General features: G+C 55.7%; 4 protein-coding genes across 4 annotated transcripts; all 4 read left to right on the forward strand.

Annotated features, from left to right (window-relative positions):
- Nucleotides 1-983: 983 nt before the first annotated feature.
- On the forward strand, nt 984-2279 carry LBRM_27_1470 (conserved hypothetical protein; the record flags this gene model as incomplete). Its single annotated transcript, XM_001565854.2, has 1 exon — nt 984-2279. The coding sequence occupies one exon, from the start codon at nt 984-986 to the stop codon at nt 2277-2279; it is 1296 nt and encodes a 431-aa protein (XP_001565904.2).
- Nucleotides 2280-5013: 2734 nt separating this feature from the next.
- LBRM_27_1480 (hypothetical protein, unknown function) lies at nt 5014-6204 on the forward strand (the record flags this gene model as incomplete). The annotated part of the gene is made up of 1 exon (XM_001565855.2): nt 5014-6204. The coding sequence occupies one exon, from the start codon at nt 5014-5016 to the stop codon at nt 6202-6204; it is 1191 nt and encodes a 396-aa protein (XP_001565905.2).
- Nucleotides 6205-8564: 2360 nt separating this feature from the next.
- Nucleotides 8565-9506, forward strand: LBRM_27_1490 (hypothetical protein, unknown function; the record flags this gene model as incomplete). The annotated part of the gene is made up of 1 exon (XM_001565856.1): nt 8565-9506. The coding sequence occupies one exon, from the start codon at nt 8565-8567 to the stop codon at nt 9504-9506; it is 942 nt and encodes a 313-aa protein (XP_001565906.1).
- Nucleotides 9507-11355: 1849 nt separating this feature from the next.
- LBRM_27_1500 (conserved hypothetical protein) lies at nt 11356-13383 on the forward strand (the record flags this gene model as incomplete). The annotated part of the gene is made up of 1 exon (XM_001565857.1): nt 11356-13383. One exon carries the CDS (start codon nt 11356-11358, stop codon nt 13381-13383), a length of 2028 nt encoding a protein of 675 aa, XP_001565907.1.
- Between the last annotated feature and the right edge of the window lie 1236 nt (nt 13384-14619).

Genomic DNA, 14619 nt, shown 5'->3' on the forward strand with positions numbered 1-14619 from the left:
CATCAGAACAATAGCTGTGCCCCGCCCCCGCCCTAACATGCACACCCACACTGAGCAAGCGAGGGAGAAGCATGACATCGAGTCCTGGGGGCGAACTCACAAGCGCATGAAGTCGTTCTTTGGCGAAGGGGATAGACTGCATGCCAACGCACCTCACCACGCTGTGTGCATCTCTTGCCTAGCACCACACAATCAATATAGCTACCGCTGCATATTTGTTTGTCACTAACGGAACCGATGATTCAGCAGTCCGTGCATGTATGTGTACGATGTGTGCCTGTGCCCTGCATGGGTGTATGGGCAATTCATGGCTAACCTGAGTAGACCTCTACCTGAGAAGGCGTGTAGATGAGCTCCGATTGATATGAGAAAAAACAAAAAAAGGTGGTACACGCGATAGTGGAGGCAGTGAAGCTGAAAAAGATGGGAGGGGGGGAAGGATGGGCAGGATGGGCAGGATGGGTGAATGCGAGGATGCCGCCCGGCGATATACACACACACGCACAGGGCAGGTAAGGGCCGCACATGAAAAGCGGCCGTATGCTGAACCTCGTTGGGGGAGGAGGTGATGGTGATGGTGGCCCTGAGAGGCTGCCATGTTGCAGCCACAACATGCTGACACCCCCTATTTCTCTCCGCCGGAGGTACCGGTGCAGGTGTCTCCAAGGCGTGCAAAGCACCTCTTCCCCTTGCCTCTCTTTCACCCCACGACTTCATCCACACGATTTGAACAGCGTTGCCACTTCATTGCTCCTCTCCTTTTTCATTGTCCGCTTTCCTCGCACCCCCTCCCCTTATAATACAACGGTATTCAACTGAAAGGCCTCGTCGAATGTGGGGCGGTGCGCATCACGCTTCGATTCCTCTGTAATCAGAGAGCCGCACTCATCCGTCCCTGCGTCTCTGACGCCCTCAGCACCGTCCTCAAAAAGGTGGCACCCACTCACTTGCCGTCTGCTCTCTAGTGCAGACCGCTGTTTATCATGGGCATCCTAACGAACTGGTATGAACGTCTCGCGCAGAAGAAGCGGCTGGAGCTGCTCATGACTCTGGGCATGTACGATGAGCGCGTGTACGAGGTCGTGGAGCGGTATCACTTGGCACCTGACATTCTCCAGACACTGCCGTCGCCCCTCACCGCCCACTTTTTGGCACGAGGCATGTGCTACGATGCCGTCAATGAGGAGGTCGTTCGAAATTTTATTCGTATTTGTATGATGCTGTCCCGCTACCGCACCGTCGAGGAGGCGTCAACGCTAGCCGAGCTAATCAGCAGCTGCGGGTTGCCCGAGCAGTATCGGATTCAGATGTTCAACTTTAGTGAGACGTATCGGCACATGATTCTCTCGCATTCCTACTTCCCTCAGCGGGCGGTGCTGCGTTTACTATCGTACATATTCTGTGATGATTTTCTCTCCGATGCAGTGGCGCAGCTGCAGTACAAGTCCGACATTTTAAACCACGTGAACAAAGTGTACGTCACAACGCCGGACTTTGTGTCGTGGCGCTTCTCCGTCCGGTGCATGTCCCTGGCTGGCGGCTTTAACGAGGACCGTTCAGACGTTGAGTACACGGAGCTCCTCACGCGCGCTGTGTCGGAGGTGCTGCCTGAGTTTTTCAGCTACTTCCTGATCACCTTCTTCTACGCCCGCTTTCGCTTGTACCCGCAACGGGTGCGTGGTATCACTCCGCGGTGGCTGGCGCGGCAGCGTGCCTGCTTTTCTGCCCTTTACTGTGCTCTTCTTGGTACGTACTGCAACTCCATCTTGGAGTACCGGGTTCACGAGCACCGTGTCCTGTATGAACTGCGCAAGAGTCGAGAGCTGCGACGACGCCGTGGCGCTGAACGCCGCGGCGTCCCGTACGAAAAAAACCCCTACTTTGACAACCTGGAAGGGGTGACGCGGCACGTGTACACGATGCAGCTGTCCGCCTACACCTTCACTGGACTTGGTCTCGCAGTCTCGGTGCTTCCCTTGACCTCTGTGAAGTTCCCCAAGTTCATGGGTGATGTCGCGTGGCGGCACCCGTTTGTGCCGCGGCTCTTTCCAGCCCTGCTCGGCATGCACGCCGCCTCGCGCTGTCTCATCCCCTTTGTTGTAGCACCGTTCACTGCTGTGAGCCTTGCCAAGTACGGCAACTGGGGGACCACCCTATACGACCGTTACGTCGAGCTCCGCATGCGGCTTTGGCACCGGAGGGTGGACGTGGCCTTTGACACGTCGACCGAGGTGGATGAGGTGGATATCACTGGGGCTGACGCGAGAAAGAAGTTTTGAGCCGCTCCCTAGAGCGTCTCTGTCTTTTCGGGTATGAAGCCGTGGGCCGGTTGCGACGGACGACGTATGGGTGCAGGCTTTTTCGCTCATCGGCTCCCATGCAGTTTCGTCAGCTCACTCGATGGCATCCCCTTTTAATGTCATCATTTCGGAAGCAACCGATTTTTTTCTGTACGAACATCGGGGCACTGACGATTCTTCGACTTCTCATTCGCCTCGGCTGTTGCTGCGGTTGCGGTTGAACGCTTTGATGACGCTGTTGGGTGTTGTATACATCCTTCACACACGCATACAGCTACACATATACACATTACTGCTGCGGTGACGGCACTGCAGCCCAGTTAATTATTAAGCTGTAGTGATATGCGTGACGCAGCTAACAATGGAGGGGAAGGTACAGAGCGAACGAAACGAGTCATCCCATGACAGGCACAACGCTGATTGCTTCATCACCGTCTCCTTTTCCCTCCGCCCTCAGACCTCTCTCACTTACTCCCATCACTTTTTCGTTCGATCCCCTCTGTGCTTCCCTCCCATCTGCTCCTCTTGCTTCACACGAAGGCATCTGCCGCACACACACAGCCCAGAAGTCATATCAATTGAGACAAATACCCTGGCTCGCTAATGACCTCGGAGTGACTCTCTCTCTCTCTCTCTTACTCCATCCATCTTCCCTTTCTCTCACGCTGGCGAAGGAACGGGGGTATTCACACCCAGAGGGAGAGAGAGAGACGGATTTGCTCTCTCCTACGCTATTTGGACAGTGCACGCCGGTGTTTCGAGTACATCGCAGCCAAGCTCGCCATCAACTGCCTCGCTGTGGGCACACTTTCCACACACACACACACACAAACACACGCTCACATCTTCTTCATCTCTTGACATACACTTTGCCTTCCTATTCCTTTCCCATCGCTGTATACTTCTTCCATTCACTCGCACTTTTTATTTCTCTCTAGCTCATTTCGTGGCGCGCTTTCTCTCTTCCTAGCCCCCCCCCCCTTCCCTTCTCTATGGTCGCCACAATCGTCGCCCGCGGCCCTCCCCTCCCCTCTCCTCTCCCCATACCTTCTGCACCATCATCACAGCCCGATGCACGTTGGTATGATTGACAAGTGTAAGCGTTTCCTTTACTTTTCAACCACCCTCTCCCCCCATCAAGTGCGCCTCTGCGTGTTTGTTTGTTGGTAGTCTTCGTGGGTTTTTTTTGTTGTTGCTCGCGCTGCTTTGCGCGTTGTCTTCTTCCTCACCCCCTCCTCCCCTCCCCCTCTCCCCCATTTCTGTCGTCGTCGTCTTTTTTCTCTTTTGATCGCTCTGTCTGCGGGGGTTGGGGGTGGAAAAAGAGGGGTCCGCTTGCACACCGTCACAGCGAGAGACTCTCACAGCTCCTCCTGCGTGAGTGTTAGAGAAGTCGTTTTACCCGGCTCTGCACCCCATTCACTGTCGCTGTTCCCTCTGCACAGGAGAGAAAGAGAGAGGCCACATGCTTGAGGGGGGAGGATACTCGTCTAGCACACCCGCTCCACTCCTTCTACTTGGTGCGCTCTCCTTTTTATTCCCCCCTTGTGAGTTTGTACGGCTTTGGGTAGGCGAGCTGTGTGTGTGTGTGTCTCTCTTTTTTTTGCTCTCTTACTCTCTTCTCCTCACTCCGTCTTTCTGGATTGTTGGTGAAGAGGGATGACAGGGCGGCGAGGGCGGCTGTTGCGCTGCTGTATGATTATTAGTTCACTGTTGTGATCTTCATAGGTGTTGTTTTTGCCTTTAGCCTGAGCGAGCAACTTCCTGGCGGTGGTGGCGAGAAGTCATGGAACGCAAACCCAAAAAGAGACGTAGTCGCTCTTTAAAAGCTAATCAATGGAATCCTTAACTCCTTGTGTTTGCCTTTAGCTCTCTCTCTCTCTCTCTCTCTGCTGCCGCTCCTTTGGTCGCTGCAAGGCTCGCTTTTCGGCCTATGTTGTTCTCGCTTGGGCCCTGCACACCACGCTCACACCCGCCTCGCGTTGGAGGCGAGAATCTTCAACCACCACTTCACGAGTAAAACTACCCCATCAAAATTCAAAACCAAATTGTTAAACGTCTGGAGGTTCTCCACAGATATTGATGTGCGTATGCACATAGCCGCCCCCCCCCCTCCCCCTCCCTGGTGGCCGGGCGAGAGACCCTCAACATCATTTTTCTCCTTTCTCGCTCCTGTTGAGGAGGAAGGAGGAGTACGTCTGTGCATACGTACCTGCTCTCTCACACCCCTCTTCCACCTCTCTTCTCCCTCCCTCTTTCACCCATTTTTGCTGAGAAGCCCTTGGCAAGAATTCTCGTCTCTCTTCACTGGCGTGTGTGTGTGTGTGTGTCTTCTCTCTTCCAGATCGCCTCTGGTGGGCACCACCGTCAGTTCACCAGATGTACGCGCACAGAGCGGCCCATTCCCCCTCTTTCCCCCTCTCTCCAGTGGCACGAACTGCGTGTAACACATAAAATACCTTTTCGTGTCTGTTGTTCTTGTCTTTTACCCCCCCCCCGCCCCACAAGCAAAACAGCGCATTGGAGTAGCCTGACACGTCTGCAGCGTGTGGCAGTTGCCACAAGGGCACCTTACCGAAGGCGAACAAGAGCACCCTGAGAATCATCTCTGCTGGCTGACATCGCGAGCAACCTTCGTTCGTGTGCCCTTCGTGCCTCCTTTTCTCGTTGAGCCGAGACTCGTATATGCGCTCTTCGCTTACGTCCCTCTCTCGCAATGGCCTCCGAATTGCACTTCAAGGTCGATGTAAAGGGGTGCGCGGCAGCCGCATATAAGATCAACGAAGCGCGCGGTCACCTAATGGACGCGAAGCGCGTGCTTCTCAAGATCAATGATCATCTACGCCAGATAGACATCATCTGCCGTATGCTTGGGATTCACCCAGTGGGACCAGCTTCGCTGGCAGCACCGGTGCTGACGTTACCGCGCCCAGTGCTGCACACCTCTATGGTAGTTCACGACAAGCCCTCGGCGAAGACTGCGCCTTCAATGCTGTTGAGCGGCTCCTCTGACGACATATCGTCTCTTGCAGCAGAAGACAGCGCCGGCAAGCTGAGCATCACTCCATGGGGTTCTACAAATGCCTGCACCTTCACCCCGGTGTCAAACATGCAACACCATGCGCACCTGATGGTAAGCGTTCTTCCCATTGACGTTATAGTGGAAAATGCTCTCAACTTTGTGGTGACCTGGTACAGGGAGGAGAGCAAGTGCACACCGCAACAAGATCTCATCCACAGCTGCTTGAAGGTGCGGTATGTCTCGGAGATAGAGGAGGAGGCTGACCGTAGCCGACTGCATCGGCTGCTACTGACTGTGTCGGAGCAGGTAGATCGATTTATCGTGATGGACGAGTACAAAAAGTTTGTTTCCTTCTGCGTCGATCAAGAACCGATGTGGCTCCAGGCGGCTCGACAGCTTCAGGGGGATAACGAGGCGCGGTTAAAGACAACCGAGAACATCTACGCCCGCTTCCTCATAGAGGACGTGGCTCTGAGGGAGAAGGGGCTCATGCTTCAGGAAGCCACTGACTATGTCGTATCGCTGTGCTTTCTGGAGCAGGATCAGCGGCTGACTGCCCAGGTACGCGCGGTAGAGCATTGCCGCAACTGCCAGTTGGTACCCCAGGTGACATCTGTGCCCTTCGAACCTCACTTGTGTCTGCACCACCATCAACACCATAATGAGAGCAGTGCTACCGCTCCAGCAGGTCGCCCGACGGCGCCGCAACTGCAGAAGTCTCGCGGTGACTCCATGGATAGGCGCTCTGGGAACAGCAAAGGAAAAGGCTCGAAAAAGGTGAAGCCGTCGTTATCTTCGGTGGAAGTGGACCCGTACAGAGAGCGCTGGCTGTCGATCATTGGGTTTCTTACTAAAGGGGAGCGAGGAAAGGCGGCGCTGCACTGAAGCGCAGCACTAGATGCATCTTGCAAATACAGCGATCCGAGGCCCCAAATCACGTTGTCGCCGCCGCTGTCCACGCAGCAGCACACTGCCAAGGAGGACGCGAGGCGCTCGAAGAAAGAGGCGCGTTTATTCGGTAGTCGTGTGTGTATGGGTGTGTGCGCACCCAACGCGCACACCTCAAGCGATCTCCACACTGCACTGCCGCGCCTCCCCCCCCCCCCCCCCGTTGCTGTTGCTACTCCTCTATATTATGTCATCTTTGACAGCGTCTCTTTCCTTCTCTTGGCTTGCGGACAGTGATTCCTCACCTTGTGTGGGAGATTGCCCTCTTTACCCCGTCGTGTGTCGTTTGTGCGTACGCTTCTCTTCTGCATATAGGGTATATTTTCTGACTGGTGTTTATTTGTTCTTCTTGAGTGATGTGTCTCTGTCTAGCGCTCCGACGGGACCGTCTTGTCTTATCGTTTTTCCTCCCCCTTCCCTTTCGCAAATGTATTCCTTTTATAAGAGCTACATATTTCTTCGTGACTTTGCTGTTCTGCAGTTACATACCTACATACACACACGTTTTACTCATCAGCACATGCGCTTGCGTGCTCATGCACGTCTTTTCTCTCTTGTATTTGCTCTTGCACACCTGTGCGCTCTGTGTTGGCAAAGGGGGGAATCAAGAGCACATTCCTTCCGCATTTGTGTGTGTGTGTGTGTGTGTGTGTTTCTCCTTTTTGCGTGTATATAGATGTATGTATGTACGTATACTATTGTGTTAGTGCGTATGTGCGTGCCTGCTTGTGTGCTCCGCTTTGGGTGTTTGCCCCTTCCATTCTTGTCCTCCTCCCCTCGCCCTCCTCCCTTCCTCCTCTCTGTGCATGCTGGACAATGGTGTGTATCTTCCCAAGAAGGCGAACAATGGGAATAGGGAAGGCAAAGGAAAAAAAAGCCCAATCAGAGAGATACATGCGCATCCACAAAGGCACAAACACACGCGTGGTCACTAGCACGAACAGTAGGTTGAGGTAAGTGCTGAGGGCAGCGTCATTGGCGTGCCTGCCTCTCCCATTGTGTCCCTCTTTTTGTTGTTGTTGCTCCTCTCCCTCCTGTCATTTTTCGCTCTTCCTTCTTTTTCTCTCTGCAGTTTCCTTGCTGTGCCGTTGAACTTGAGTTCGTTCTTGCTGTTGCCATCGGCGCTGCTGTCATGGTAGTCCATCTCTGTGTGGGTCTACGTGTGCTAACATATCGTGATGACCCTAGATGTATGCTTGTTTCATCTATGTGCGTGTATGCGGCACAATCTCTACTGATGTTGCGGTGTGACCTCCTCCTGCGAAGACAAGCAAGGCGGTTACTAAGAGGTGCACGCAAGCACGACCGATATTATCCAGCTGGACAAGCGAAAACAGCGCACTGTCATCTTCCAGGCAGTAAAGGGAGGGCAAAAAAAAAATCGACATGCCATTTCCTTTGCCGAATGCCTGCCTGCCTGCAAGTGGAGGGTGTGCGGACTACCCTCTTCTACTGGTGAAAGCAGGACTTTGGACTCCTAAGGCATGGAGTTGTAACCTGCCTGTGCTCGGACTACATGAAATGCATCTAGCAAGAGCAGCGAACAATCAGTACGGAGGGCATTCCTCCATCAACACCAACATCCACACATTTTCTGCTTCTCCCCTCTCTCTGTTTCACCTTGCCATGTTTTCTTGGTTCACTGATGTGTATTAATACACACCCACACCCATACATGCCTCACATCTTCAACCGCAACCCCTGTGTACTTCACCTTCTTGGCCACGTTCTCCGCAGTTACTCCCCCCTCCCCCCTCCCCCCTCCCACTCCCTCTCCTATCCTTGCCGATTCCTTTCGCTCTGCTCGCGCCTCTTCCCCCCTCTCCCCTCATTCGTGACACTCCACTCCCCTCTTCTTTACATTCTTTCTCCTCTCTGCACCCTCCCATTTGCTCTTCAACGCTCCGCTGTTGTCCTGCGGCGAGAGTGGCCAATCAAACCCAGCAAGAGCAGACACGGCCCCATTGGTGCACACCGGCTTACTTCGTCTCATCTGATATCCCTGCCCTCCCCCCCCCCTTCTCTCTCCTCTCCCCCTTTCTCTCTCTCTCTCTCTGTATTCCTTCTCTCGCCCCTCTTTCCCACGGTGCCACTGTTTTCTCTTTGGCTTCTTTTCGTTGACTCTAGAGGGTGCTGACTGTCGCCGAGAGATATACATTCACACAGCGAAGGACGTAGAGTCGTACTCAAGGGCAGGAAGACAGACGCCATTAGGCTCTTTAGAGGGCACACAAGGGGGAAAGTTATCATAGACATTTTGCTTTTTGTGGCCTCAGTATTCCTGCTTTGGAAGACTTATGCGCAACTCGAAGGTGAGACCTCCCCCACCCCCCCGTCGTGCGCCGCCGGGGCCGGCCTTTGTCAAGATGAGCTCCAACACGCACATTTTTTCCCACACCCTTCTCCATCTCAGTGGCGTCGCCCTTCTCTCGCAGCAGCTACTTCAGGTGAAGGACTCTGTGAACGATATCAAAGTAGCCATAGTCACCGCTGATGACTCCCTCAAAGCAATCTCGGTGAATCCGGCAGTGTGGCCCTCGTCGCTCTGTGATGGTGCCACCACAGGTGGCGACGATGTGCAGTCGCTTGCCTTCGCCTCTGTGACCCTCTCCAAGCTGGCCGAGGAAGAGAAGGCGCAGGATGCCTTCTACGCGAGTCTCAGCGAAATGGCCACGGTGCGCGCGGAGGTGCAGAAGGCGTCTCGCGATGCGACGCTGCAGCGATACAAGCAGCAGGTTGAGTGCCAGCTGGCTTCCTCCGTGGTAAACCGATCGCTACCGGAGCAACAGCAGGTGCTGCTGAATCCTTACAGCACCGTGCGTCGAAAGATTCTCAGCACCTTGCTCACCGTCTCGCCATTTACTACCACACCGAATGCTACCGCAGAGTCGCTCTACAGGCCGACGTCGGCTACCAAAACCAACGCGTGCCGCCCCCCAACCTCTAGCGTCGCGCCGCCAGAGCAGTCGTCGTCTTACAGCATACCCGCTGGCAGCGAGTACAACTCTCCCTACCCCTTTACTGCGGAAGGGACTCCGAGCTCGGTGTACGCGCGCTACGGTGCGATGACTGCACCGCAGCAGCCGTCACAGACACCCCCGCCAGTGAGGTACGGGGCGTACGGTTACGAGAGTCTTCCGCAGAACGGAACCGCTACCGGCGGCGTGCGCTACGGGCAGCAGCAGCACCTGCGCCGGTATCAGCAACAAAGCAGCCGGCCGCACTACCAAGCCTTGTAGATTTGTGGAAAAAGAGCGCGAGAGCGCAGAAAGTAATTGAGGCTGAGAGTGTGTGTGCTGGTGGTGACTTTATCGGAAGTTCTGTCTTGTGTGCTGCTTCCCTTGCCGGTACTTGTGGTCCGTGTGCCTCGCTTTTGAGAGCAACAGAAAAGCCAATGTGGTGAGGAGTCGTGTGTTTTTCTCTGTTTTACCGTTTGCCTTCATCATCTCTCACTTTTTACTTTGTGCACGCCAGCGCTCCTTCAAGCGTGTCTGCACCTCATAGGCGCCAACGGCGGAGTGATGTCATGATGTCGGTTAGCAGAATCAGGAGCGGCAGAGAAGGACTACCAGGAAAGAACTGCGCGGGCTACAGCTGGGAGGAAAGAGGAGGATAGGTACGGGTGCAACGGTTATGAGGAAGCCACCCTCGGTCTCCCTTTAATTGGCAGAGCCTGTCCTGACGTCGCCTCCTCGTCTTATCTCACTGCTATTCTCTTTCAATGGTGCATGCACGGTAGTTCACGCTATGGCGGGTAGATGCAGCGCATTCCGGCACGAGCTTCAATGGGGTTCTACCACCCCCCCCTTCTACCCCCCTTTTTCTGCTGCGCCTCTTCGCACTTTATTTTGCTTCCTTTTCAGCGTTTCACTCTCGTTGTCCCCATTCCTGGCCACCCCTCAAGAAGGAAGGAAAAACGCGTCAACGAGCAGAGACAAGGAGGGGGCGTGTGTAATGTGTTGGTGCACCTCTGTTTCTGCCTCTTCTTTGCTCTCTTTGTCTCTTGGCAAAGACATCCGCGTTCGCTTGCGGCAGAGGGAGGCAGTCATCGGTGCAATCGTGCGATGTGTTACGGAGCAACTCGCACAGCTCACTCGTCCCATACAGGAACTCAAAAGCCAGCCCTAAAGTCCCCAGATCGATCCATCGCTTTGGGCTGCCCTATGCCGCCATCTCACCGTTTTCCGCGCTTCACAGTTTAGCCTCATCTCTGTTTCTCCCTCTCCTTCAGCCTTCTCTGGTCTCTTTTCACCGCTGGCCGGCCTCCCAACACTTCCCTCTGTACGCGCCCGCCTTCCCGCTCACGCCCACACACGCGAGCGCATATTGGCGTGCCTCCGCGATCGAAAACCCACACAGAGAGAGAGAGCGCACGAAAAGAAACATAGGAACACACCGAAGGGTACAACAAACTCACGGCTGGTCTTATAGTCTGCCTCCTCCGCCTCCGCCTCCGCTCCCCGCCCCCCTCTGCTTTTTCTTCGTGTCTTCGTGCGAGAGAGTGTGCCTGGGTGCCCTCTGTATCTCTGACCGGCAGTCACCAGTGCTGTGTTCACAGGGCTGTTCTGCAGGACCAGCAGGAAAACTGCTGCACCCGCTCCTCTGCGCCTACGTACACTCGCAGGAAACGGGGCTCAAGGGCTTGAACTCACACCACGACATTGGAAAGAGTCCCGGGACTGCATCCTACGTCTTCCCTCCCCTTCCCCCCCCCCCCCCACACACACACACCAAAAAAAACTCGCTGTCTCGTTGCAGTTGCTTTTTCCCTCTCCCCTCTCCGCCTCTTCTCTTTTGCTTTCTTGCTGCTGTTTCGTTGGTCTTTCCACCTTGTCTTGCCGCTTCAGGTATTCGCGTTTTTCTGTTGTCATTGCTGCCGACGGCGTGTTGGGAACGGGAGGACGCCCGGGTAAGCTGGTGCGTTTTGTTTGCATCTTGTCGCCGCTGCCGGACATCACCGACGAGCAAGCAAACCCAAACGTAAAGCTGCGCTAGGCTTTGCGTTGTGCCATTGCGTCGTTCTTGTCTCAGACCTATTCTCTTTACCGTGAGTCCAGGGAGCCTCATCACCTAGTGTTGCTTTCCACGATGCTTTCCTCACCTGTGATGAGGCTTACAACCACCACCCTCCCTCTCGAGGTCGACGTCGCTCCGGAGTTGGCCGACATACACGAGGAGCTGGCGCCTCTTCTACGCCTCTCCGGCATATGCGCTGTGAGTAGTAGCAGCAGCAGCAGCAGCATCGCTGCAGGGCCTAACGGCACCAGCTCCGGGGTCGGGGTGAGCAACGGAGGCCTCTCCAGTAGTGAGGAGGAGGAGCTGCGTGGCAGACGCAGCCCAGCCGCATCCCCTGTGCGCGCCGCTGAGAATAAGCTAGCCGAGCTCATGGCCCCGGTAACGGTGACGTTGCCGCCTCCCATGTCCGACGAAGATGTTGCTGCCATTGCTCATTATGTGCACTGCTTTCATCTGCAGGAGGCGTACGAGTGTGCCTACATCGCTCTCATCTTCCAAGAGTACAAGAAGCGGAAGGCTGTGGAGCAAAAGTGGGCTGGCGATTTGGAGGCATTGTGGAGTGAACTGAAGCGACTGCGGCAGGAGGAGCTCTCGCCTGAGGTACGTGCTTCCATGCGTGTCATCGTGTCCAACGAAGCAGCAGGCCGGACGGCTGTTGAGGAAGCGTACGAAAAGTTCCTGAAGTGGATTGAGGAAACGACGCCGCAATGGATCGATGCTGCGCAGCGGCAGGAGCAGCAGCGGGTGGAGAATGAGAGGGCGAAGGCGGCGGCTATGGAAGCCGCGCGAGAGGCATTGACGCAGGAGCTAGCCATCGGACGACACCTTGGCGACGTGAGCGGCTGCACCTCACCCCCGAGTGTCGGCGTGGTGACTGGCCTGAACGAGGACGGCATGCTCTCGTATGAGCCGGCTGTCCCCGTGGATACACAGATGCAGGCATCCCACGATACCACTGAGAAACTTTCTCCCACGGAGCTGCGCCGCAAGGCCATTCGCATGCTGGAGGCCGAGGAAGCGGAGATGAGGCGCCGCCGCGAGGAGCAGCTGCGCCTGCTGCGCGTGCAGGAAGAGCAGATGCGTGCAGAGATGGCACTCAAGGCACAGCACAAGCAGGCGGAGGCTGAGCGACGCGAACGTGAGGCCGCGCAGAAACAGAAGGACGAACTGGCGCAGCGGTACGATGCCCTGCTGCAAGAGGAGTTCACCTTGCAGAGCCGGATACGGGAGCGAAAGGAAGCAGAGGCGCGGCAGGAGGCGGAGCGGCGTGCAAAGTTAACACAGGTGATGACCGAAGAGGAGCAGCTGCGGCGGCGTATACAAGAGGCAGAAGACCGCCGTAAGGCATCGGAGGAGGAGGCGGCGCGGGTGACACGGGAGAAGAAGATGCGCGAGGTACGCGAGGAGGAGGAGCTGCTGCGGCAGCGCATCGCGGAGCGCACGGCAGCCACAGAGGCGGAGCGGCTCCAACGCGAAGCCGAGGCCCGCATTCACGCGGAGGTGGAAGCGGTGCGCGCTCAACAAGAAGAGGCACTTCGTCAGGCGAGAGCGCAGCAGGAGGAGAGGGAGAAAAAACAGCAGCTTGCCTACTTGCGTGATCAGGAGGAGGCGTACAAACGGCGCATTCGAGAGAAGGAGCTCGCCGAGATTGAAGAGAAGCGACGTGCCGCAGAGTTACAGTGGCAGCACACAGCAGCAGTCACGTCCGCCTATGCCGGCCACTCGGTGCCCTCCACTTCAACCACCCCACTCGCCTTACCGTCAGCGGCCGTCCTTTCAGCGCCGTACGTGGTGCCGCCGCAGGTTTCCATGAGCTCGTACGTTCCTGTCATGCCCTCTCATGCCTACCAGCCAATGCCGGCGGCACCTGTACCCTCTGCGGTGGCGCCTGCTGGATGCTACCTCTACACCAACCCATTGACAGCAGGTGTGCCAGTAGTGGGAGTGCCGCCGTACTTGCCGACGGCTCAACAGTATCCTCAGCCCTACCCAACCGCTACCGGTGGGTACTACCCGGGCGTACCGCATGGCGGTGCTCCGTCAGGGGTGATGGCGATGCAGGCGTCGCCGCACGCACCTACGGCCATGCATACTCTCTGAGGAGGAGTCCCGGTGCGTGTGTGTGTGTGTGTGTGTGTGTGTGTATGTGTGTGACGCCGCGACCCTCCTGGCACATGCAGGGCAGTGTAGCTCCTATATCATCCTCTCCCCTGTTTTTTTTTTTCGCTTCCATGGAGCTGCGTTAGTGTGGCGGGGGTGGACACCCCATCTTGTGCTGCCGTCGTGTCTATCGCTGCATCCGCTGTCCTTTTCTTTCTCCCTTTCCAGCGGTGTCTTCTCTTCTGCGTTCTCCTTGTTGCTTCAGCCAGCGCCACGTTCCGACCACCGCGGTAAGTATTACCTCTTTTCTTTTATTGAGTTCTTTCCGTGTATACCGAGCCGTCAAGGGTCCTCTCGCACCGCATTTGTGTTCTGCTTTTCTCTGCGTCGCCCTCCTTTGCCGTGGCTTTTTGTGCGCGTGCCTGCTCGAGAGCCCGCTCACCCACCCCATTGGCCCTCTCTTCATTTCCGTCTGCATCCTTTCCTTGCATTTTTTTTTTCTCCTTTCCAGCAACGAGAGGAGTTGCGCCTATAAAGAGAGAGAAAAAAAAGCCGAACGAAAAACGACACTCTGCCGCAGTCGCTCCTCCTCTCCTCTTTGGGTATGGAAGGAGCAAGTCAAAACGCAGCTTTGCGGGCTTCCTCTTTCCAAGGCACGAGCGACAGTGGCACTATGGGGAACAGGGAAAGGGCGTGGCCGTATGTCGTCTCTCTCTCTACAGTCCTTCTTGTTGGCGCATCAAGCACCAGTGGCACTAGCAGATGCTGCTGTTGTTTCGCAGCCCTCCCTCCTACCTTTCTATGTGTCATGCACCTCTTTCAAGGATACTTCTCTTCTTTCTTCCTCGTGTTTGCTGACTGCCTCATCACACACCCAAGATCTCAATGTTAGAGTAGCATAGCCATTTGCGATTGTGTGCACGCTCGGCTCAGACTCAGGCACATACACTCACCTACCCCACATCCACGCCAACCCACGGCGCATCCTTCGCGGTGTGCGCTCACCGAGCTGTTTCGCCACGCCGTCTCTTTATTTTGTGGTGGCTATACACACCCATACAGTCATCTACACACTAGCCCGGCAAAGTAGGCGTTAGAAGTTTGCTATTGCTTAGCTCTGCTCCTCTCTTCCCCTCTCCCCTCCCTACTGTACGTCTTTCTCTGCTCCAAACTGTGCCCTTTTTTTTCCTTTGCCTTGGTCGGCCCTTAGACCCCACCTTTGACCCTGGCCTTTTC

The sequence above is a fragment of the Leishmania braziliensis genome, chromosome 27 (assembly GCF_000002845.2).
Source record: "Leishmania braziliensis MHOM/BR/75/M2904 complete genome, chromosome 27".
Classification (NCBI taxonomy): domain Eukaryota; phylum Euglenozoa; class Kinetoplastea; order Trypanosomatida; family Trypanosomatidae; genus Leishmania; species Leishmania braziliensis.